The following is a 24,603-nucleotide window of genomic DNA, read 5'->3' on the forward strand; positions in this document are numbered from 1 at the left end:
TGCAGATGGCCTGGAACCCAGCACGATGTGACAAAGCTCTTTGAACACCGGCATTTTAGGGGGTGATCGGAAGCACGAGAGGAAGGTGTTCTCGGACAGCCCCCTCTCCAAAAAGCGGGGATGTGGCCCCCTCTCCCAAGCAGAACTCACAGTGGATGCCTCTTGGGTCCCAACCCATCAGTAGCCAATTGTGTGCAGATGGATCTTTTTTGTCAGTTCCTTCTGTCCGTCTCTCTTTTTTCTTGTCTTCTTGTCTTAGGATGGTTGAAGATGTGATGTCTGTGTGTTCTCTGTTGTAAGTAAATTTAACGGAACCTGCCTCTTCCACTGAATGTGCTTTTCTTCCCCCTGCTTTTTGTTTTTGCTTTCAAGCTCTTTTCATTTCTTCTCCGTGGCTGCTGCTTGTGTATCTCTGTTGGGCCTGGGGACGGGGAGGCGGGGCATGGGGCTCCCCGGTAGCAGAGGTTACTTTCCTGTTTCGTAGTGATTAGCATAAGTGAAACTGCTTGGCTGTGAAAATGCGATTACCCAACATCTGCCTGCTTGTCAGGAATGGAACTCTCCTGCTTGCATATTCGATGTCTTCATCTGAAACCCATACATTTTTTTTTTTTTTAAGCTCTCATTCCATTCTTTCATTTCAAATTGGGCTAGTGAGCGATTGCTTTCAAAGTACTGGGTGTGGCTTCACGTTGAAATAAGCATCCGGCCAACGCAGGCGGCGACTGAGGTCACTTGTTCCTGCTAACGTGTGAAGCAGAAATCTGTGGGCTGTGTCTCCTTGAGACCTGTGGGTTGACTCGGAGTGGAGCACACGGCTGTGAGAGCCACCACCAGCCTGCTCTGGGCCTGCGTCCTTGGCCACCCAGGACCAGGCTGGGTGTCGATCGGCATGCTGTCCGTGCACGGGTCACCCTGCTGGGTGTCGCTGCAGGCAGAGCAAACCGTCTCCGTGCCTGCACGGCTTTGCCCCCACGGCCGGGAGAGATGTCCTGGGCGGCTCCCGGGGGCCCAAGGACAGGTACCTTTCCTGCTTCCCTGTCTTTACAAGGGAAGCTGGCCTGGTCCCAGGGGTCCAGCAGCCATGGGATAGAGTGGAGTCTCTCAGGCTTGCTTCTGGCCAAGGGATTTCTTCAGTGTTTTAGAGCCATTTAGCAACTCTGAAATATACAGTTATATATTTATATGCATGAATAAATATATGCTTCAAGCTGTGACTGTATTGCTCATATGGCAAATGCTATAAGTGCTGGAAATAACCATTTCTAGTATTTTCTCATGACTGAATGCCATTGTTGGAGCGTTTTTATTGAAGAGAACACAGGGAAGGAACTTGAGTGCCAAATTGCTTTGTCCATCCAGTTATTATCTATTTATTTATGTACGTATGTATGTATTTATTAAGAGAGAGAGAGAGAGAGCACGAACAGGGGAGAGGGCAGAGGGAGAGAGAGAGAGCATCCCAAGCAGGCTCCACACTCAGTACGGAGCCTGATGCAAGGCTTGATCTCACGATCCTGAGCCAAAATCAAGAGTCAGGACGCTTACCTGACTGAGCCACCAGGCGCCCCCATCTGGTTAATATTTAGAGCAGGGAAAGGTAGTGGGATCTAAGGTCAGGGGCTGCCCGCCCCCGCCACAAAGCCGCTGCTTTGGTGGAGGCAGGACCATACCGCAGAGGGGCCTGAGACCAGGGGTCTGTCTGCAGGTGGGAACGCTTCCATTCTGCCTGGGAAATGACCCCCCCCCCCCCCGCTACCACCACCCCAGACCACTCAGTGGACTCAGTGGAACCACGTATGCTAAAAATGCTTTCCTTCTGACCCTTTCATAAGTCTGATCTGATTTTCCTTTGCCTCTAGTGACCTGCGCCTGCCCCCAATTATTTATATAAAGGAGAAAGAGGGAAAAGAGTTGTTAACCATGGTTGAGAATAGACATTAGAGAAATCACCTCATCCCTGAAAAGAGTTCTGGAGATTGGTTGTACAATGTGAATGTACTTTACGCTATTGAACGTGAGTGTTTAAGATGATAAATTGTGTGTTAGGTGTATTCTACTGTAATTTTAAAAAGAATCGTCTCAACCCTGGCTCTGTCTCTGGTCAGAATCTCACCCACGTCTGAGGTGCAGGAATCCGTTACGCTCAGAGTTCCAGTGAGTGGGAAGGAATTCTCCCTGAAGACCCAGAACATTCCTTCATGTTTCTGCCCAGATCCTTCAGCTGTCTATTATGTGCTGTGTCGGCTGGCCAGTCAGTAAACTGGTTCCCCTTAACTGGTGTCAGGAACCTAGATCCCTGCCCCCCGCCCCGTTTGGTTCAGACATTCTTGGATGAATCTGAATACATTAATGTCACCCAAATCTGCTTTTTTAACACAAGAACATCTGGCTAAATTTAGCTTCATTTTCTGGGCCAGCTCTCCAAAATGGCATCTCTCTAAAGATTTCCAGCTCGAGGACTCTTTCCCTCGGGGGCAGTCACGGTATCTGATGTTAAGTGGGAATGATCAGCAGGACATCTTTCAGCTGGTGTGGAGTAGCGAGGGCTGGAGGGTGGGTCTGGGCCAGATACTCCGCAGACACGGTGGCGTGGGTCCACTCTGTGGAACTCCGGACTGTTCTGTGCCCCTGTTTGTTGTGTTGACATTTTCCGTTCTATTTCCAGTGACACTTTTAGGGTGAAAAGGTCGCCAAAACGGTCTCCTCTCTCTGACCCACCTTCTCAGGTACGATGTTCCCTCGATAAGTACGATTTTGCCACTCACCCGGGGAAGTTAGAGCCCATGTGTTTTGATTCCCTACTAGTCAACCGAAGTTTCTCTTCTGTTCGTCACGGGCACATTCCAGCATCCTCTTTGGCTCGTACGTGGAGGGGTGGAGGGATGGGCCGTCCCTTGCGGTTTGCAAGACACCGTTTTGATCCCTTCCCTTTGGGAAAGATCAGAGTGCGTAGAAAGATGTTCAGCGAGTGTTCGTGGATTCTGTAGGAATCGCACCAGCCCATTTGTCCATTCTGCCAGTTAATCAGCCGAGAACGTGTATGAATTTCAAATTGAGAAAGTCCGTTGAGACACATGAATGTATGGTGAGAAAGGATGGGCTATGTGTCAAGAGCACTGGATTATGTAACCAAATCCAGGCAGGGGAGGTCAAAATCATGCCCTGAGGAAGTAGGCGCTTCGGCCCTCCCTTCAGGTGTGCCCATCGCGCTCTAACCAGCCCCTGTATGAGATCTGTACCATTACCGACCCAGGAAGGTTAGCCTCGGGCGTGTACGTCAGGCCCCCTTCTGAGCCAGCGAGGCCCCCGGCCCCGCAGACCCTAGCCCGGCCCCAGGAGAGGGGGCTGGGGTCCCGGTCCCAGCTCTGCTCTAGCACTCGGGGCTCCCCCGCTGCCCTGCTCAGCTGCTCCCCCTCCATGGAAAAAATCCCGCAGCCACAGGCATGCAGATCCTCAGGCGATATTAAGGATATCGCTGCACAGGCCCTGAAGCCCTGTGTAGACATAACTCGATAGTTGTGGTCATGAAAGTGCCAAGAGTTAAAGTTCTTTATTTTTCTCGGACTGAACAAGCAGGAATGCCCCCACATCACTCCGACACAAAATCCTAATTTGTCTGAAACCCTCCACCACCCCCTGTAACAAGCCATCAGGAAAGGAAAGTCACAGAGGAAAGAATCTTGTCTCCTCGGGACCATTTTGGGCAGAGTCCGAGGACCCAGAGGATTGTGATGGAGACATGTCCTGGTTAGGGGGGACCCCCAGGCCTGGCTGGGCGGGTGCAGCTGGGGACACAGAGACGGGTCGGGTGCAGTTGGGGACACAGAGACCATATGAGAAGAGCAACTGCTTCGCTTCTGCCCCCAGGACTCCACTCCAGCGGCTACCCCGGAAACGCCGGTGATCTCCGCCGTGGTCCATGCAACCGACGAGGAGAAGCTGGCGGTCACCAACCAGAAGTGGACGTGTGTGACAGTGGACCTGGAGGCTGACAAACAGGACTACCCACAGCCCTCGGACCTGTCCACCTTCGTAAATGACACCAAATTCAACTCACCCACGGAGGGTAAGCGGCTTGGTGGCCAGCGGGACCCCTACCCTGCCTCGGAGACCACTGTCCCTAGGGAGCAAAAGGCCAGGAAGGAAACTTCCATGCCAGGTAACCATGCCATGGGTGCCCTCCCAGCTAAGTCTACATTTGAAAACAGCCTGAGGCTCGGGGCGCCCGGGTGGCTCAGTCGGTTAAGCATCTGACTTCGGCTCGGGTCATGATCTCACGGTTCGTGAGTTCCAGCCCCGCGTCGGGCTCTGTACTGACAGCTCAGAGCCTGGAGCCTGCTTCAGATTCTGTGTCTCCCTCTCTCTGACCCTCCCCTGTTCATGCTCTTTCTCTGTCTCAAAAATAAGTAGATATTAAAAAAATTTTTTTTAAACAGCCTGAGGCTTGAACCCCGCTGTGCCCCCACCCCCAAGACACCAGCTGAGAGCCAGTCAGCTTAATACACCCCCCCTCATTCCCATCCTGAGCTCACCCAAGCTTGGCTCATTGTCTGTGGCTTATGTGCCTGGGTGAATTTGAAGCACACGCCTGGCTGCAGACAGCATCGTCCCAGCCGAATGCTCAGTGTGGTCAGCCCCTCCCCACGGGTCCTTTGGTGCCACTGCTGCTCATCAGCCCCACGGGATGGCCCACAGTGTGGTCACACCATCTACCCAAGCCCCAAACCAGAGGGTTCACTCCAGTCTTGCCAACAAAGAGGACCGTTTTCTTGGATAGACCCCCAGGCCTGTTGCTTTTCTCAACAATAGCTTTCTTCCTCTTCCACATATTAGCTTCCAGCTTTCTTCCTGATTCTTTGGCTTGCGAAATTCACCTATCTTAAGTCAGCGCAGCATCACTGGGTGAAATCAAGAGGTTTTTTTGTAAACTGCTTATTCCACTCACGCTGTTTAGTGTCTGAATCTATATATTGGCTCCCACACTTCCTTTCCCGTTAAGAAGGCTGTGGAGGCCTGAAACCATCTCCCTGCCTGATCGTGCTCTGCCCCAAGCCCTGCGTGCCTTTCCTGCACCTGCCCCGCTGTGAGCTTCCCTCCAGCACTCGTTGGGGACTGTTGCGATGGTGCTGAGGCTCCCTTTCCAAGGTCGTGATACCCAACAATTCAAAAACATGGAGTAGAAACCAAGTCGAGGACCGTCGCACGTGAAAATGTTATCTCTGCTTCTTTGCTGCTGATGAGGGGCCACGACTTCCATTAAACACCCTCTTGCTCCCTCCGGGCGGGCACTGGCAGAAGTGGGGAGCAGGTAGTTGGGGGCTGTAGCTTGGATTTCTTCCTCTGCAGGCTCTCCTGTGATCACCTGCTCGGTGGCTAGCTTCGTGCCCATAAGGTCTCTGAACGATACCAGTGAGGGCCATTTCATTTTGCCGGGGGCGGATTCTGGATGCCTGTCTTCTCACCATGATGAGGTTTTTGGGGGTGATGGTAGGATTCGTGGGGTCCAGAGCCGACGACTAAGAAAGAATTCTTGAAGATGTCTTTGGTGCAAAAAGGTGATTCTATTAAAGCTTGGGGACAGGACCCTGGACAGGAAGAGCTGCCCCGGCACCATGAGGACCGACTGGTTATTTACTATGGGGTTGGGGGGTAGGTGAAGTTCCAGGGGAAGTTTCCAGTGAGATTTTCATATGCTAAAGAAGACTCACAGGATCTTGGAGGCCTAGCTATTGTCATGTTAAGGTTGTTTCTCCCTCTAGCAAAGATTAGCATTAAGACTTCAAGGAGTTCCCGGAGAAAAGTTTTACTCTGCCGGCCTCAAGTATTTGTCAGTGGACCGCAGGTGATAAGGAAATTCAGTTTTATCTGCCATTTCCTTCGGCCTTTGTTCCCCACATCGCTATGGAGGGGTGATGTGGGGCTCCAGAAAACAGTCTATAGGTTTCCGGAGATTAGGCTATTGATAAGAGTGCCTTTTTCTTGTGATTTACTAAGATATTTGTAAATAGATGGAGACTCCGGGTCCTGCAGGACTGTGATCTCTATCAGTTAACTATTTGTTTTTCCCCTTTCCTTTGTTCTTGGGCATCCAGCAGTGCCTGAGGGATATCACACTTGACCTGCCTGGGGAGTTTTGCAGGGGGGGTGGGGGGGTTGCAGCCTGTCAGCTTGCCTTATGCTCCCTCATCAACTACACTGCCTCTTTACAGTTTGGAGATGAACGGACCATCTAAATTATGTGAACTTGGATGTTTTGGCAATATGAGTTCTGTGGAACAGACCCTTTTGGTTGGCTATCCGGTTGGCTTTCAGGTTGGGGTTTGGGAGACTTAACAGTGACCGTCTCCTCCCTGACCCCTGGGACCCTGGGACCTGCCCTTTGCCCCTCTCCAGTCCTCCTTTTTCTCTGCACACACACCTGGTCCACGAGCCATACTGGATGGAACCACTTTTCCCCCACGGATGCCCCCACTCGGCTGTCCCTGCAGGGGCTGCTGGAGGCAGGAATGTTCCCTGCCCTGTCTCCCACCCTCGCCCTGCCCTCCAGCCTTTCCCCGGACATCTCTGTGCTGTCTGCCCTCCATGCTTGGTCAGGGCCGCTCTGAGGTCACTCGGTTCTGTCACGATGATGCAAATACATGCATTTTTAGTAGAAAATACAAAAGCTCTGAATAGTAGCTGTTAAGCTAACAGGTGCCCGTTCAGTGGTAACGTCTGTTTCTTCATCGTTAACATTGAACTGACACAGACAACTCACTAGCCTGGTGACCTCTTGGATCATTGCTTGTTTTCTGCAAAAGTTCAACAAATAGGTAAATCTATATGTTTGAAACAAAACCCTATTACACCTGCCTCCTTAGAAAAAGATCGTGAAGATTCGGGCTGCCCGACCATAATTACAGCTGGCGGGCAATCGGAAATCTGTCACCTACATGAATACAGAACAGTTGCAATTTCAGGAGGTGCTGACCCTGCATTCACTTTTCTAATATAGTCTGCTTCCCTCCAGCAGCTGGATGTAGAAACTGGATACACAGGCCCCTATCAGATTGTCCTTCCTGTTAACCTCATGGGGGTCAAGTCCAGCCACACCAGACACGCACCTGGGGTGCTGATGTCATCACCACAAAGAACCTGGCCAGAGCTGTAGCTGTGATTGAGACTTTGTTATGCTGAAGTCACAAATCACCGGAAAACGAAATTTGGAGTTAGAAATAATAATTACCAACCGATTTCCCAAGGGACAACAGTAAAGCAAACGTGATTTCATTTCATTCTCTCCATCCCAGAGAGCGGATTTCTGCTCTTCTCCACCTAGGGGCGAAGCAAGGAAACAGAGGCTTTGCGCTCTCACAACTTGCGGAGTGTTGCGGGGCTCATCGGTGTAGAACCGCGGCTGCCTGACTCCTAACGTCCCCACTATGCCCTTGTATGTGACCACGCACAGGCTTCCTTCCGTTGTCTGTAGAAGGAGGGCGTCGAGCTAATCGGTACTCCCCTACCTAGGTCCACAAGAGCTCCAAGTTGTCTTAATGGTTCAAGAAACCCTGATGGAACTCGTTCAGAGAGATGCCCAGCTAATTGAAACTACCTGTGCGGGCTACAATTACACCAGCTCACTCACTGACAATCTCCCACTGATTAAAAACTCAGATTGGCAATTACACGCGTTTTTCTTTGAACGCTTGCTTAGCAAATGGCCTCTCCCGGCGGACTCTTTGGAAACATAGTGGGAACAAACCTCGTCCGCGTGGTCTCTAGGGATGCGGAGATTAGGAACCGTTTGGAGACAGAACCTCCAAGGCCTCTCCCAGCTCTGACCCAAGAGACCCTAAGAGAGCAGTGTTTTAGATTCACCAGTCTGGATGGGCCTTTGGGGGTCACCCAGCTCTCCTGTCTCCCTTAACACGGGGCAACATCAGCCCCGCCTTCTTGCATTCAACAGAGGGGCAGACACTCTCCTCAAGAGCCTAACTCTTCTTCAGTGTGAGGCACCATTGCTGTCACACCTCAGACATTCAGAAGAGTGACAGCAAGGACGTTGTCCCCTTCCTAATGGTCCTTTTCCTCTCTCATCACTTATGTTACAAGTCCCAGAAATTTTAGCAGTGAGCAGTAACATACCCTTATATTTGTATAGCCCGTGGGAGGGCTTTTCTGTGACCTCATTTCATCTGCCAAACGTAGTCACTTTGAGCTCCACTGTAAAGCTAAGGCAGTGGGGGGTGGGAGGGAGTCAGCGAGTTGGCTTTGCCCGACCCTGGGAATGACTGCATCCTTCCGGCTTCTGCCCGGGGATCTTGGCACTCGCCGGCCGGGCTCTGGCCATCAGCGAGTCGAAGGAGAACGGCCGTCGGGGCCTCCCCCGGTGCGTTGTCCTTGATGAAATAATTACCAGAAGGAGCCCTCGGATGGGACAGGGCCCATTAAAAATAACTTCAGGCCTCTGCATCTTGAAGCAGCACACGCATTAGGGAGCGGCCTCTTCTCTTGGATATGAAGGCGTCCCATGACCCTTCCTGGCCTGCCAGCTGCGTGTGGCCCGGGGCCGAAGCCGGATGGGGCTCAGGCTCCAAGCCTGCCCTTTGAGGCTTTGCACTCTGAGCAGAGGAGTGAGATTTTGAATAAACGACGTTCAGGAAGGCGTTCCCTCAAAATACAGGAGACGATATTGATATTGGTCTTGCTCACATCTTTTCCTGGCCATTTGGTAAATTATAAACAAGAACCCCAAATGGCTATGATTACAAGTTCAGGTCCGAAGGAACACCTCCGGGCCTCACCAGGGACTGAAGCTCCTGTATAGAGTGTGGGCCTCCTGTAACCACACACGTTAAGAAGCAGGCATTTCTCTGGGGGGCCAGACCACCCCCTGCTATTGCACCGTCATCTGCTGCCTCTGAAGGGGGGGACGGGGCACTGGGCACCTGGCAGTGAAGCCCCCTTGGCAGGTAGGAAAGAAGGCAGGCAAGTGAGCTCCGTGACCCGACACTCACCCAGATCAGCTGCCAGGAGACAGCTAAGATTCCAGGCAGGACGCTTCACTGAGCCGAGCTGGTAACCAGAGCTGGGCACTAAGCCAGGGCCACAGGTCCCTGGAAAGTCTCTCTGTGCCGGCCCTTAGCTCGTTTGGTGCATCCTGGGTGCTCTGTGCCGTCGTGGGGTGTGCTGGAGGGTTTCTGTTCGATACTTTAGGGTTAAATAATGCCTTGGCAACAATAATGATACCTTGGAGAAGGGGGCCGTTAATTCACTATTGTCTTCTCAGCTTAAAACAGTCTTTAATAGGACAATAAAATAATAGTCCTGAGGTCCCGTATCTGGAAAGTGATAGATCTGGAGGAGGTCCTAGAAATCGCCTTGTCTTTCACTGTCCCTGGCTCACCCTCTCGTTTGTAAGATGAGGAACATAGTAAGTCTTCATAAACAAACATTTCTGTGTCCTCAGCTGGGGCAGAGTCCCGGTACGGGTCCCCATTACAGGCACAGATGCTGAATCCAGCCCAGCTGTGTGTGGTTGGCTTTGGGTCTCTGCTCTTCCCGAGTGACGCACAAATCGGGGCGGAGGTCTTTCTGGTCATTAATCCACAAAACCGGCTGCATTCCCCTGAGCAGGCCAAGCCTCCTAGAAGGATGTATTGGCTTCCCCAGGGAGATTCAAGGACTCCTGAAGAGTTGTCCACATGTTCAAGTGCTTCAGTTCGTACGGCCGTGACCCCACACATTTGCAGGTCTAGGGAAGGTCTTCCAGGAAATATCTCCTTTTAAAGCTCCTATTAAGGGATCATTTTTTAAGCGATGACTTCAACAATACATACATGGGGAAGTGCTTTATAACCAGAACTGCTATTTGTATTTCGTGTTAAAAAAAAAAAAAAAAATTCAGGGGGCGCCTGGGTGGGTCCGTCCATTGAGCATCCGACCAGCTCAGGTCATGATTTCGCAGTTCGTGAGTTTGAGCCTCGTGTAGGGCTCCGTGCTGACAGCTCGGAGCCTGGAGCCTGCTTCCGACTCTGTGTCTCCCTCTGTCTCTGCCCCTCCTCCGCTCAGGGTCTGTCTGTATCTCTGTCTCTCAAATAAATAAACATTAAAAAAATTACAAAACAAATTCAGGCTTTAGGCTTCAGGGATTGCCACTGACACTCTTGTCCAGCTGCTTTCTGAGCAGCTCACCTGTCATCTCTTGGCTTTCTTTTCAAGTAGGAAAGAACTGGTAGCTGTAGATGTGGCTTCTGTGAGGAGAGAGTCCTTTCCGGTTTTGTTCACCACTCCATCCACAGTGCCCAGCAGTTGAGGCACGTCGTATGTGCTCAGAATCCAATTGCTGGGCAGGGAATTCAGCTGAGGGTGAACTGGGTGTCCCCGTGGAGCTGCCCGGACACCCGAGGGCGTCAGGGTTTCTAGTCTCCAGTGAAAGCTTCTCGACTTTTCTTTCCAGCCTGAGGTCTCCAGTCAATTTGAAATAGGTCATATCTCCACCTCTTTGGACTTGAATCGTCTTTGCATCTAAACATCTGATTTGGACCCGCCCTGCAGGCCCTGGTAGAAATTGAGGGAATGTTCCATGTGATTTGCAAAGCTTCTCTTCCAAATAGCAGTGAAGGAACCATGTATGTTCTTCCCTTACTTCAGAGTATGGCTGGGGCTAAAATCTCAGTTCCAGAATGTCCTCGGGATGTGGGAACTTTCTCCATGTTGCCCAGGAGGCTGACAGAGGGAAACGACACTCAAAACACACTGTTCTGAAAACTCAGTGCATTGTGCGGAGACCTGTTCGCGGTCAGATCTGTGTCTCTCACGGTTCGTTCTCTCAGGCTCTCTCAGGTTCCCAAATAGCCGAAGCCCCTTTGCAGCCCGAGGTTTACGAGCGGTCTGAAATGAGCCTCCCCTGCCAGCCGAATTGGAAACCTCAAGTCAGTGGACAGGCTCAGAGTTTAGAGTCTGGTTCCAGACCTCACCCTGCCTGGCCCAAACCTTTCCTTTTTTTTTTTTTTTTTTTTTTTTTTTTTCTTTTTTCTTTTTTCTCTCCCTGATGCTAACTCTCGTTTTGTTTCTTTTGCAGAGTTGGATTACAGAAACTCCTACGAAATTGAGTACATGGAGAAAATTGGTTCCTCCTTACCTGTAAGTTCTGCTTGCTTTCCCTCCCTGTCTTGTGAAAAGGTAGTCACTGGCCTCCTCCTGAGCTCAGGCCCCAAAGCCAGGGTCCTCTGTGTCTGCAGCATCCTTGGCTGCACAGGAAGGGTGAGCTGGGACTGGGGGTCTCAGGTTTGTGGTTCGGTCCACTTGAGATGGCATTTTCAGGCAGAAAATGATCGAATACAGTTAGGCCTTCCGGCAGAATGATTTCCCTTGAGGGGGCGGGGGCAGCGCCCTGGGTGCCTCAGTCGGTTCAGCGTCTCTTGGTTTTGGCTCCGGTCATGATCTCCTGGTTTGTGAGTTCGAACCCCGAATCGGGCTCTGAACTGGCAGAGCTTGAGTTTCTCTCTGTCTGTCCGTCCCCCACTCGTGCTCTCGCTCTCTCTCAAAATAAATAAATACACTTTAAAAAAAAAAAAAAGAGTTACTTCCCTGGACTGAGAAAGAACTAGAGCTTTCCTTGAAAAGGTGGAGGAGCATTTTGGTTGTTTTTAAGGCACACTGTTATCTATGGTCTTCAAATTAAGTGCTTTGTGTAACTGAAGACTGCCTTTTCTGGCAACATGTCTCTCCCCACACTGCCATCCCGCTGTCATTTAAGTGGCTGTGATGGGCGTCTGTCTTCCCCGGCTCAATGTCTGCTGCCTCCAGGGCACTTGGTTCCGAGCAGGACCTCTCGCGTTGTGCTGTTGTCCGGTGATGCCATCGGAGGCCTGCAGGTGCCACTTCCTGTGACACTGATGGGCCGGACACATTGCTGGGATCTTTATCTTTCTTTACATCATTCGTGGATGCCGGGATTGCTGTGTCCAACCCACCGTTTGCTCTAAGTCAGCAGACCGACCGTGATGGAGCCACTCACTGCACTGGGCCACTGGGCTTGTCCCCCCGGCATTCGGCGGTGGGCAGCGCCCAGCCTGGGGGGCTTGCCTACCCCTCCCGTTTCCCTGTCCTCTCTCCTGGCCGGCACCTGCTGGCTCCTCCCTTCTTGGTGGCTCAAGAAGAACGCAGGCTTTTCCCAGATAAGTTATTTGTTCTATTGAAGAGAGTTCTGCTTTTCTTTCTTTCTTTCTTTCTTTCTTTCTTTCTTTCTTTCTTTCTTTTTTCTTTAAGGTTTATTTATTTTTGAGAGAGAGAGAGGGAGAGAGAGAGAGAGAGCATGAGCAGGGGAGGGGCAGAGAGAGAGGGAGACACGGGACGCAAAGCAGGCTCCAGGCTCCGAGCTGTCAGCACAGAGCCCGACGTGGGGCTCCAACTCAAAAGCCATGAGATCATGAGCTGAAGTCGGACGCTTCACCGACTGAGCCACCCAGCGCCCCAGGAGCTCTGCTTTCCAATCTCTATAGCATGTTCAGGCCACCTGTAGCTGAGCTGACATGTGCCTTTGATCCCTGCAGCAGGACGATGATGCCCCGAAGAAGCAGGCCCTGTACCTTATGTTCGACACTTCTCAGGAGAGCCCGGTCAAGTCTCCCCCAGTCCGGACGTCAGAGTCCCCGACGCCGTGTTCAGGGTATGACTTAAACGAGGGGAGAGTTACGGGTCGGGCCAGCTGTCCCCAAGCCTCTGGGCCCTGTGGCACTGCTATCCTGGCTTGGTTTCATTCACATGTGTTCAGGCGGCCCGCATCTCGGTCTCTGACCGTCCACATGGATGTACGTGTGGGGCTGTGTTTCCAGCTGCCCTTTGTCCTAAGGAGAAATCCGTTAGCAGCTGAATGCATGAGCCTCTCCGATCGCCCCCCAGTGCACACATGACTTTGTTTTGTGATTTGTCCCGTGGGGAGGCAGCGTGCCTCTGCATTCAGACCCTGAGTTACTGGCTGCGTGACCTGATGCGGGTTACGTGACCCTCCTGTGCACAGTGTCCTCATGCTTTGTAAAGCGAGGGTAGTAACAAGACCGGCCCTGTAATTAAATGAGGCTCTCAGTCTTACAGGCACCCCCCAAACTGTGCCATGGGGAAGGGGGCCGACCGTCCTCCCTTGCCATCGGGAGCATTAAACCGAGGCGTGGAAAGGAAGGCATCTGTGCCTCTGACTCTCCCTCGTGAGCAGGCCCTGGGGTGGGGCGGGACCACCCTCTCCCTCAGGCTGTCCGGCCCACAAGGCTCCGTGGCCACCCGACATCCACCCCATTTCCCTCTGGGAGCGTAGCCTTGGAAGTCCAGGATCCTTTGGGATGTTGACTGACGGGGGGCATCCTGGTCGATTTCAGTGGGATGTCCCACGAGAAAAAGTAAAGCTGCTCTTGGCTTCCTCAGGTCAAGTTTTGAGGAAACTGAAGCCCTCGTGAATGCCGGGGCAAAGATCCAGCATCCCGTCACAAGAGGGCTGGCCCCCAACCAAGAGCCACACTTGCAGGTGCCGGAGAAATCCTCCCAGAAGGAGCTGGAGGCCATGACCTTGGGCACCGCTTCAGACGCGATTGAAATTGTAAGTGGGGTCGGAGGGGCCCGAGATCGCTTGGGGTGAGGCCTGGGCCGGCTGAGTCCCATCACCAACGGGTCCAGGCCTTCAGAGCAATACTCATCCGGTACCAGGGGCGGGGCCCCACCCAGTCCCTGGACCGCAGAAGCCAGCCTAGGAGACCCCCCTCCGTAGCCACGAGAGAGCTGTGACTCTCCACTTTCGCCAATGGGGTTTTGCAAATTCTCACTTCTCTTGAAGTGCTTTATTTGCCTTCCGGGTTGTTGGTTTTCCACGTTAGTCCCCTGGGGCTCGACTGTTGGCTTTGGAGCCGTGCTCGGTCTGTACCCTGCTTCTCCATGCTCCGTGGCAGGAGGCAGAGAATGGCAGGTCAGGGGACACTCCTTTTGGGGAACAGTTGGCTTTCCTGGGCCTTGGTGATGGGAAATCCCTCCTGTGTATGGACCAGGGCTGTACCTCTCCCCTCCCAACCCCTGTGGAGCCTCGCAGAGCCAGCAGACCCCCTGAACATCTAATGGACCATGTTTGTAGGTGAATTTTATGTGCAACTTTTTTTAACTCCCTCTTAGCAGTCCCCAAGAGGGTTTGAGGCTGTTGACTTAGTTACTGTGAGTGTCAATTTTGTTGTTCTATATTAGCAGACCGTTCATTTATCTCATGCATCAAACACTTATCGAGCACCTGCTGTGTGGCCGTTAGATACCGGGAAAATATTAGTAAGCAGAAAGAGAGTGGATGTGATCCAGCCATCTCTCAACTAGACACCATGGAAGGATTCATGCACGATTCAGTTTCTACACAGTTGGCTCCTGATGTTGAAGTCTTTGTGACCTACCCAGAGACCTGTTTTCGTTTGCAATCATCTTCCCGTTATTTAGAAAACGACCTTTCCCAAAACCTTTGATGGTATTTATACTTGGAGGTGTTTTCTCGATGACTTATATTATGTTTGGAAAACCCATCAACTGGCTTGTCTCACCCCGAGCCTTTGAAGTAAATAAGTAAATGGTAACTTTCCTCCCACCAATTGGTTAGGGGGTGAGGGTGGTGTGGAGTGGGAGGGTACGTACCTAACGCTGTGCTTTTGGGCAGGGCGTTGGGCCTGTCCATCTCCAGATGCCCATCATCAGCATGTGGGAATCAGTCCAGATGAAAAGGGAAGTATTAGCACCTAACGAACATTCTCTTTAGCCTCAAGTCAGAAACGTCCAGCAAATAGGCGCATGGTCCTTGCTTGGAATCGATATCACTCTGTCTCCTCTATTTTTCCTCTGTGTCCTCTTCTGCCGGCCTTCAGACAGCTCCTGAGGGCTCCTTTGCCTCTGCTGACGCCCTCCTCAGCAGGCTAGCTCATCCAGCCTCTCTCTGTGGTGCGCTTGACTATCTGGAACCCGACTTAGCAGAAAAGAACCCCCCAGTATTTGCTCAGAAACTTCAGGTTTGTAGCCCACATGTGACCTTTTGGGGAGTTTGTGAAAACCTCAGTAGAGCATGAACTCCGAACCCCACATGCAATGAGGCGGGATTTAAGGAGGTGTTACTGGAAATGCTCCACATGAAATCTCTTCCCCCCCCCCCCAAAAGACTGATGTATGGGTGTTCTTGATCCAAGACGCCAAGATGATATAAATTGTGCGATTACATATGGGACAACCCATTTATATTTCAATTTGGAAATTGGACCCAAACAGTCATTTTTCAGAAATTTTGATAGCCCCAAAAGCAGTTTCTGTGATTTATTCACGGAACCAAGGGTATTAGATCACCATCGCGCCCTGCTCTTTAATATATATGGGAGAGCTAGCTCAGACTCCCAATGAGATAACATCTGGACTCGGTCTTACATCTGGAACCAAAACAATCAGCTGCTCTGTGCCTTAAATTTGACAGCTTAATTTGACATCCTCTACACTAAGACCTTCAGGGCAAACCTAGAGAGATCGTGAGCAGTCATTTGAGAATGCAAAACCATTCACGGAAATTGTCGGCCAACTTGACGTTAAACCAGCGAAAGGAGAGAAACCGAAGGAAACAGTGCAGTAAAAATTTTGATCCCGTTTTAAAAATCGTGTCATATTTGACCACATGATACTTCCCGACAGACATTCCAAAGGGCAATTAGAAAGAAAGAAAGAGAAAAGAAATTAAACACTTATTTCATGATCTGCTGAGGTGTTAATTGTGAAAGAAAGCCAGAGCGTGTGTTTTTCCTGAGTACCTGTCATGACATCACGTGGCACATTCATTTCTTGGATGTGGAAAACATTGACATCCTGTCTTGGTGCATTTTCCCCCGCGGTTTGCTCACCCTACCCCCCCACCCTTGGGCAGGAGGAGTTAGAGTTTGCCGTCATGCGGATAGAAGCCCTGAAGCTGGCCAGGCAGATTGCCCTGGCCTCCCGTAGCCGCCAGGATACCAAGGTACGGGTTTGGTGCTGCCGTGCGCTGCCTCTTGAGAATGTGGTGTGGTCCAGAAGTTTGTTTGCTAACCATTGGCCAAGCAGGCAATGTCCATATTCTACAAAGTGATCTAAAATGTTCTAAAAAGCCAAAAGCATAACTTGTGTAGACGCCGAGCTCACCCCTAAGATCCAGTTAAATCTGTGATGAAGGAAACAGCAGGTTGGTTGGTAAAGCTGGTTGAATGGAGGAAAATATGAGAAGCCGGTGTAGAGTCGGTGGCAAAAAGAAGTCTAGAATCTTAATGCAGTCTTATTGTACGGTCCGATATAAAACTGGTTAATATCGGCTAAACAAGACAAATAGAAACTTTGAAGTTTTGTTTTCTGTAAAAATCACTTCTCTACTGAACGTAAATAATTCGCAACTTTTCTATTTTTATTTTAAGTTTCGTGTATTTTTAGAGAGAGAGTGGGTGAAGGACAGAGAGAGAGAGGGAGAGAGAGAGTCCCAAGCAAGCTCCGCATAGTCAGCTCAGAGAGAGCCCCGTGCGGGGCTTGAACTCCCAAACTGTGAGATCATGATTTGAGCCAAAATCAAGAGGCAGACAGTTAACGGACTGAGCCACCCAGGCGTCCCACAAGTTTTCTATTTTTCTACAAGTTAATATCTAACTGTAATGAGACCGGATCCTAATCAATAGTAAATAGTGGAACCAAGACCTTCCTGAGACATTGGATTGACCCATAGGCCAGAGTCGATAGAATTACTGAAAAGCAACCCTTTTCTGTAAAGGCCAGATGGTCAGTATTTTAGGCTTTCTGGGCCATCTGGTCTCTGTAACAACCACACAACTCTGCCACTGTAGCTCAAGAACAACCACAGACAATATGTAGGTGAATGGGTATGGTGGTGTTCCAGTAAAACCCTTTTTACAGAATAGGACATTGGACCATTTGGCCCGCACACCGTAGTTGGCCACCCCTGCTCTAGAGTAGAGTATGATACTGACCGAGCATGCAGAAATCTTTGTGCCTGGCTTCCAAGTTTGGCGTAACTTTTCTTAACTGTTTGAACGAGTCGCCGAAGACGTGCAAAACTATGGCTCTGTGAGGTTCAGCCCAGCCCTCGGGGCTGACGGTGAGCTGTGGTCTCCGAGGACCCGCTTCATGCTCACCCCCCACACTCCGCCCTGAGTTGGGCAGCCCAGTGCACTCTGTGGCCTTGAACGTGTTGGTGAACCTCTCTGAGCCTCCGTTTTTCCAGCTGTAAGATGAGGCTACTAACAGCGAGTTTGCAGGTTGCTGTATAGATGATGTGTGTGGGACGGTGCCATGCCTGGCACACAGTAGGTGCGCAATGAATGAAAGCTGCTCTTGTCAGCTCACCTTCGCTTTTGCCTCTGATCTCACAGCTTCTCTGCTGTAGGGAGTCCAGGGCCCGTTTTACAGATGGGGAAGTGGAACCATGGAAACAGTCCAAAGCCTGACAGTGAATCACTGACCCAGCAGGAACGAGGACTCCAGTCTCCAAATGGGAGCCCCTTGCCTGTCCATCTCAATTAACAGCTCACTTGATATAGAACCAGAAGTTCATGTGGTGCTCCTGCCCGCAGGCCTCCCACGTGTGATTTCCCTGGAGCGAAGGAGGGGGGCTCCCTCCCAGAGACATTGCTCACTGAGAGAAGGTGGTCATACTGTGTGTGTCCAGACTGGGAACACTGGGACCCAGGGCAGGGACGAGAATGTCAACACACATTGCTGATGTCCTTGTTCTTATGGTCAACCCAGAAGCTTGGATTTAATTTCCACGAGAAAGATTTTTAGAAAGCATTAAGCAGTGATGATTTTTTTCCCCATTAGATTTATTTCTTGATATTCTTGGGTAGTGGCCTGAGGACAGAATGAATTGCTTCAAGTTTGGCCACTGTAAATGCAGTATATTCCTGTCCAGCAGTTTGAGGCAGAATTGAGCATGTTCTAGTAAGAGTTCAGATTGAGTGTGAAATGTTCTGGAAAGTCTCGTACCCCTGCCTCCTTCTTCCAAGGGTGCATCAGACATGACAGTCGGCAAGTAATTGATTGGCTGGCTGTTGACTCCTGTCAATTACAGCTTGTTCTCAGACCATGTGTCCCGATTTCCATATAGAAAATACTGTCACCTGACTCTACTGCGTGTGGGTCAAGAGGCGGCCCCAGCCACCTCCTTATGTATTTCAGAAGAGTATGCTAAAAGAAACATTCCTGGGGGTAGAACTGTCTTGGAGCGTAAGGAACATTTTTCTCTGCTGTAGTAACTTGTACCGCTTTTTTGGGTTTCTGTGGGTTTCTCGTTCATGTAGACGCTTGATTGCCCCTTTACTGCTTTGGAAATTGCTGATGTATAGAAAGAGAAACAGCAGCTGTGTATCCAATTTGCTCTTTTTTCCTGCCCATAAATTTCAGCTGCAGGTGACATAGCCCAGTCTTTTTGGCAGCATGGTCTTAAACTGTTGCTAACACAAAAATGAAATCACTTGGAATGAAAAGAAATCATTTGGAGGGATGAAAAGCCACATGAAATATGGTGGCGGTGATTTCTGGTTGCTCCTTCAAGCAGCTTCACTTTACATTTCCCTTTAGACCAAAAGCCAGCTGCGCTGACCTTCGAAGGTCTGCAGTGGGGTTTCCTGTCTCATTAGTCAGAAGATGTTAGAAACGGGGAAGACTCCTTGGGGCCGGGGTGTGGGGCTGTAGCTCCTTAGCGTTTTTCTTCCACCCCCTTCTGGCCGAAGTGAGTTCGATCGTAACCTCCTGGGGTTATTAATCTGACCAGGGTAGCCAGCTGTGCGGTACAGCCGCCCCGAGTGTAACCAGGATAGATAGAGCGTAAATGGCCTGTCTGTGTGGCTTTTGCAGAGCGATACAAGGCATGCGAGGGGTGGATTTCATCTCTGTGCGTAACGGTTACTGGTTGCGATCCCTGAAGCCGTTGGCCTTTCTGGTTGAGGGGACCCAAATACGAAGACCGAAGGAAGTGTGTGGGTAACGTAGGAATAAGGATCATGTAAATGACAAGCTTCAGGACCGGAGGAAGTCCTAGAAAAAGGCCCCTTAGGGAGGCAAAGGGTGCTGATCCCCAGTGCAGTGTTGGATCCCTCCACGAGTCCTGGCTGATAAAGGCAGACGCCTGGGTTTTATGTCGGCAGGAGAAGTTGGCAGGTCTGGGGCAATGGCCTGTGCGGGCGAATGGCCTGACATCATAGGCTCCTTCTCTCGTGCTTTGTCCGGAAACCACCCACCACCCCTGACATTAATAACCAGCACGATGCCCGAAAGCTGCAAGAACAATCTGAAGAGCAGAGACAGAGGGCTGGCCTGGGGTTTCACCTCGCATTTGCCAGTTTGGGGAGTTTGCGGTCATCGCCTGCAGCCTGTGTGGAGAGGGGATGAGGCCACGTCTTGACTCATTGAGAAGGAGCGGCCAGTCACTGGCTGGTGGCACCTCTTGTGGGAGCGGGTGAGGGCACACACTGAGTGTCATCCTGAGCTCAAAGCCTGCAAATTTGGTTGCAGCAGCTCCAACGAGGGGCCCCGCCTGGCTCTACCCCCAACGTCCCAACCTGTGCCCCCTCTCCATGACCTTGACCCAGCTTGCCCTGGGTTCCCAGCCTGACCTACACTCCTGGCCCCCACCTTGTGCACGCGTCTCCCACAGCTCTTGGGGACAGCTGGCTCCCAGACAGGGATCCCACCTTGCTTCCCTTGAGGCCTGGAGACAGGGAACCGGCCACAAGGACTGTGAGCCCGGGTGCGTGGCAGGACCGTGAGGCCAGAAGGGCCCCAGGCATGAGCTCTGCGGGTCTGACTGGTGGCAGTGCCCCCAGAGGGTCCCATCAGGAACCAGGATCTGAGTGAGTGGATTGAGGGGCCGCAAGCTGATTCCAAAGGCTCCTGCTTTTTCTGAGGTGGGGCCATTTCACATGTTACTACTCTGTGATTCTCCTGGCTTTGGGGCTTCTCCAAAGCTGCAGTGAGTGGGGGTCTCTGCAAGAGGAACAAAGCTTAATCTAAGCCCGATGTTAAAATATCAGCGAGACACAAGCCTATTTCAGTTAGAAATAGTTCTTGGTTGTAAGAGAAAACCGGAGTGTGTACCTTGGATTTCATTAACATGCAGATAAGTGCAGGCAGTAATTCAAATGGATTCTGAAGTCATCTGTTCCTTTATTGAAAACACCAGGTGGCCGGGATGAAAGGTGATAGTGAATCACTGTGGTGCTAACCATTGTGTTTACTTAGAAAGCTCATTAATTTATTTATATTTCATTCCCTTCCTTGTTGTACAAAGGACTCAGGCAGCTTCAAGAGCACCAGCTCCTGCAGCGGTCAGATTTCAATTCTGCCCTGTCCGATGAAGTTAGTTTTAGTCCATTTCCCCTCGCGCTTCACAGAGCTCTCTTACTTGGAGTCAGAACTGGATCTCATCCTGGGAAACCTTTTGGCCGAATCACTTTGATCCTCCCATTTTTTCATCTTCCGGAGGACCAGGATGAGTGGATGGTGTCCAGTGTTCTTTCCACTTTGAAATTTTATTCTACTTATTTTTTCAAAGGACACTTTACTTAAAAAGTGACAGGAACAGGTTTTTTTTCGTCATCTTCAGTATCTTGTGTTTATGAATTTTCTCCGTAAATATAAATAGAGTCTTATTGTCTAGGTGTAATTGTGTCTTTACTTCCTGAGAAGTTTCCCATGTGACAAGTAGAGCCTTGAAAACATTTCAAACAGCAGAGATTCACCCATGCACGGGAGAGGCTCCGTAGCTCTGATCTGGTGGCATGCTTTCTTCTGCGAGATCAGCCTGCCAGCTCCTGGGTTTTGGTCAAATGTCCTGCACTGGAGGCTTCTTTAGGACCCGAGGAAGGAAAGATCGTGGCATCCCACTAGACACCAGAGTATCACCAGGGTCTGGTAGAACAGGGGGCCGTGTGCTCCCCTCTCTGAGTGATCATTCGGGGCCCACTGCAGAGGGAGCCCAAACGCTCAACACCAGGCAGGGGCAGCGAAACCCAAGCCCGCTTCTGGGACAACCAAAACCATGTCTTTCGCTGTGCATGTGTATGACTAACTGGCCCTAACTCTGTCATCTCCAGTCCTATCCATTAAATTTCTGCCTGAGTTTTCTAAGTTATTTCAAGTTCATTTCCTCTGATGCTCTAGCGGGGGGTAAGCAGGCCTGTTCGTGGGATGGAAGAGAGAGAACCTCCGGGTGCGCCCCCCGCCCCCGCACCGTCGGGTCTTTAACCTTACCTGCTTCCGCTTATAAGACCAGTCCTCCCCGTACTTTCTGCACATCCCTCTTTCGACTCCACCAGGGTAGAGCTGTGTTCCCTGCCCACGTCTCATGAATTTCCCTAGGAACCTGCAGTCCCACCCTGACCAGCTCCCCACCATGATACTTCACATCGCGTTGGACTCTAGTCCCCAGGGGTGGCGGTTTGCCTGGGCAGCCGTGACAGTGTCAGGAGGTTAATGCATAGGACTGAGAGTGTGCTTGCCTGGTTTGGTGCCTCTGACAAAAGAACTAGACTACCAGCCCCGGCTGCACCGTTGACCATGCTCCTAACTCCGCATCTCAAGTGTGTTGGAAATGGCTGAGCTTTTTGTGCAAGGGGAGGAAGAGTAACGGTGGTCCTCCCCTCCCTCCCAGGAGGCTGGTGACTGCCCTGTCCAGTCAAACCAGTGTCAGTTGTGGGAGAGGGCAGGGAATCCCACCACCTGTTGAGGGTCTTACCAGCCAGTGGGGATATTGTCAGCGATCCGGTTTTCGGTTTTGCCGTCGACACAGCAGACTTCAGGCGATGTAACTGCAAAGGAACCCTTCCCTTGGGGCATCCGGAAACTAGCTCTCGAAGGTGACGTTGATTGATAGCCACGGTAGGCCCTGAGCTTTGTGTGAACATATCCTTTCAAACGGGGCTGAACGAATGTTCCCCGAATTGAAATGCAGACAGTCTTGCCACACTGATCAGATCTGCAGTTATTCAAAACTAGGCAAATGGAGTTTAGAATTCAGCATCGTTCGCCATCAGGCTTTTATTTTGGGAGCGGAGCCCGCCGGAAAACAGCCTTGGTTCTTAAGCGCTGTGCCTAAATGCCTCTGCGTCTGATAAATGGCAGTGATAAGCAGGCACCAGACATGCTTGACTCCGAAAGCTGGGAGTTGGGGAGGCCTCTGCCATTAGCCCCTTTGTCTGCCTGTGCAGGTGCAAAACGATCGATTTCCATAGATTGTATCCGGCCTTTCCCCACTCATCAGTCTGAGCATTTTCTCATACTTTTGATGTTCTTTGTTTCAAAACCATACAACTGACCCACTCACGAGGGGGTGAATGCAAATCCTCTGTCCTATGCGTGATATTAACGTGTTTTTTTTTTTTTTTTTCTAATTAAAAACCATTCCACAGAGAGAAGCTGGTCACCCAACAGATGTCTCCATCTCTAAAACAGCCTTGTACTCCCGCATCGGGACGGCCGAGGTGGACAAGCCCGCAGGCCTTTTATTCCAGCAGCCTGACCTGGACTCCGCACTCCGGATCGCCAGAGCAGAGGTACCGTGTGGCATGCGTGTGGCTCGGAGGAAGGCAGCTCTGGTTGCCCTGGGAAAGGCTCCGGTCTCTGCCACGCCTAAATAAAATTATATTTACACCCATGGTCCACAAAGCCAGCATCTTTGGACACAGACTGTATTCTGCAACCACTGCAGACAGAGGCGGGTAGCAGACGGGCTTTGATCTTCCTGGACACCATTGTTTAATGAGCCTCTATGGCCTTGTTTGATTTATAACAAAAAGCATATGCCTTTTAGTTGCTCCCTGGTGGGCATTGCGGAAGTCTGATATCTGGCTTATTTCTGTCTCACGCTCTGGGGAAGTTCTCGGAGTCCAATTATTGTTTGGTGTGGGAAGTTCTAATTCTACATTTATTCAGTGTTTCCTTCTTGGTCTGTGAATCGCTCAGATCTGAATTCACTCCTCTGGAGCTCACCTTTCTCTTTCCTCCCTGATGCCAGATCATAACCAAGGAGAGCGAGGTCTCGGAGTGGAAGGCTAAATACGAAGAAAGCAGGCGGGAGGTGATGGAAATGAGGTCAGTTGTGGTGCTTCCTGGCACCTGGGGCATGGCCCACCTGTGGTCTCATAGCAGCTGGAGCTGCTGTGGCCCATGAACCAGCTCTTCCCAAGAGTCACCTGTTCTTTAAGAGACAAGGTTTATATTTTCGCAAAAGTGTTTTTCGTCATGGTACTCTTATGAAAGTATCATGCACCTGAGCTAAATATTGCAAACAAATAAATACCTGTGCGATGAAAAGCAAATCTCTTTCCCACCCAGTCTCCAATTCCACTCCCCTCAGGTAGCTGCTATCCACTGTTTCTAGTATAGCCTTCCAAGAATTTTCCATTTCTTCCTTTTTTTTTTTCTGAAGTTTATTTATGTAGTTTGAGAGAGAGAGAGAGCATGAGCAGGGGAGGAGCAGAGAAGAGGGGGGAGAGAGAATCCCAAGCAGGCTGTCAGTGCAGAGCCCGACATTGGGGCTCGATCTCAGAAATTGTGAGATCATGATCCGAGCTGAAATCAAGAGTCAGATGCTTAACTGACTGAGCCATCCAGGCACCGCTCTTTTATTTTTTTTTTTTTTAATTTATTTTAGAGAGAGAGAGCGGGGGAGAAAGAAGGGCAGAGGGAGAGAGAGAATCCCCCAATGCAGGGCTCCATCCCATGACCCTGGGATCATGATCTGAGCCAAAATCACAAGTCGGACACTCAACCGACTGAGCCACCCAGGCGCCCCAAGAATTTTCTATTTCTGATTGCCAATGTGTGAATGTGTCTATACAGACTCCATTTTTCTTCCAAAGTGGGGAGTAGAACATGTACATTATCCTGTATTCTCTTTTAACATTGTAAAAAATCTGTTTAATGTTTTTATTTATTTGTGTGACAGAGAGAGACAGAGCATGAGCAGGGGACGGGCAGAGAGAGAGGGAGACACAGAATCCGAAGCAGGCTCCAGGCTCTGAGCTGTCAGCACAGAGCCCGATGCAGGGCTCAAACTCACAGACTGTGAGATCATCACCTGAGCTGAAGTCATAACCCGCTTAACCGACTGAGCCACCCAGGCGCCCCTCTCTTTTAACATTGTAAATCTTGGACAGATTTTTATACAACTGGACCTTATTGTGTAACAGGTTTAATGGTCCTTGTATGGTTCTAACAAAGTGAACTTCACCAGTCTCCGTGGATAAGCAGTTGGGTTACCTCCGGAATTTTGTCTGAATGATTTATTTCCATTTGCTGCATTGGTATTAGAAGTATAACAGCCACCACATCTTAAGTGCCTATCACATCACGTGCCATGTGCTGTGTTTCTGGCCCACGGTCTCTGTTGCTCCCCAGGCCCCTCAAGAAGCGATCATCAGCCCCATCTGACAGTGGAAGGGCTCAGAGAGGTCAGGTGACTTGTCCGAGGTCAGGTGACTTATCCAAGGTCCCGGAGCGTCTAGTTAGAAGAATGTGAATTTGAATCCACCTTTCTGGTCATAAAACCCCAACTCTTTCCACTGTACCCAGGGGCCTGCCTCCCTCGTCATG

General features: G+C 50.7%; 1 protein-coding gene across 5 annotated transcripts in view; it reads left to right on the top strand.

Moving 5' to 3' along the window:
* The window catches only part of LOC122201876 (transforming acidic coiled-coil-containing protein 2-like), a 125,766-nt gene that overhangs the window by 86,376 nt on the left and 14,787 nt on the right, over positions 1-24,603 (top strand). For 4 of the 5 annotated variants that reach the window (XM_042907839.1, XM_042907838.1, XM_042907836.1 and 1 more), the window contains 7 exons: positions 2,669-2,729; positions 3,871-4,069; positions 11,066-11,127; positions 12,540-12,655; positions 13,405-13,576; positions 22,419-22,562; positions 23,024-23,100. In XM_042907839.1, the coding sequence (XP_042763773.1) occupies positions 2,669-2,729; positions 3,871-4,069; positions 11,066-11,127; positions 12,540-12,655; positions 13,405-13,576; positions 22,419-22,562; positions 23,024-23,100 (831 nt within the window). Of the gene's footprint in view, positions 1-2,668; positions 2,730-3,870; positions 4,070-11,065; positions 11,128-12,539; positions 12,656-13,404; positions 13,577-14,867; positions 15,009-15,901; positions 15,992-22,418; positions 22,563-23,023; positions 23,101-24,603 lie in introns of all 5 variants that reach the window. The other variant, XM_042907840.1, reaches the window with a different exon arrangement.

This window comes from Panthera leo, chromosome D2, assembly GCF_018350215.1.
Source record: "Panthera leo isolate Ple1 chromosome D2, P.leo_Ple1_pat1.1, whole genome shotgun sequence".
Taxonomy (NCBI): domain Eukaryota; kingdom Metazoa; phylum Chordata; class Mammalia; order Carnivora; family Felidae; genus Panthera; species Panthera leo.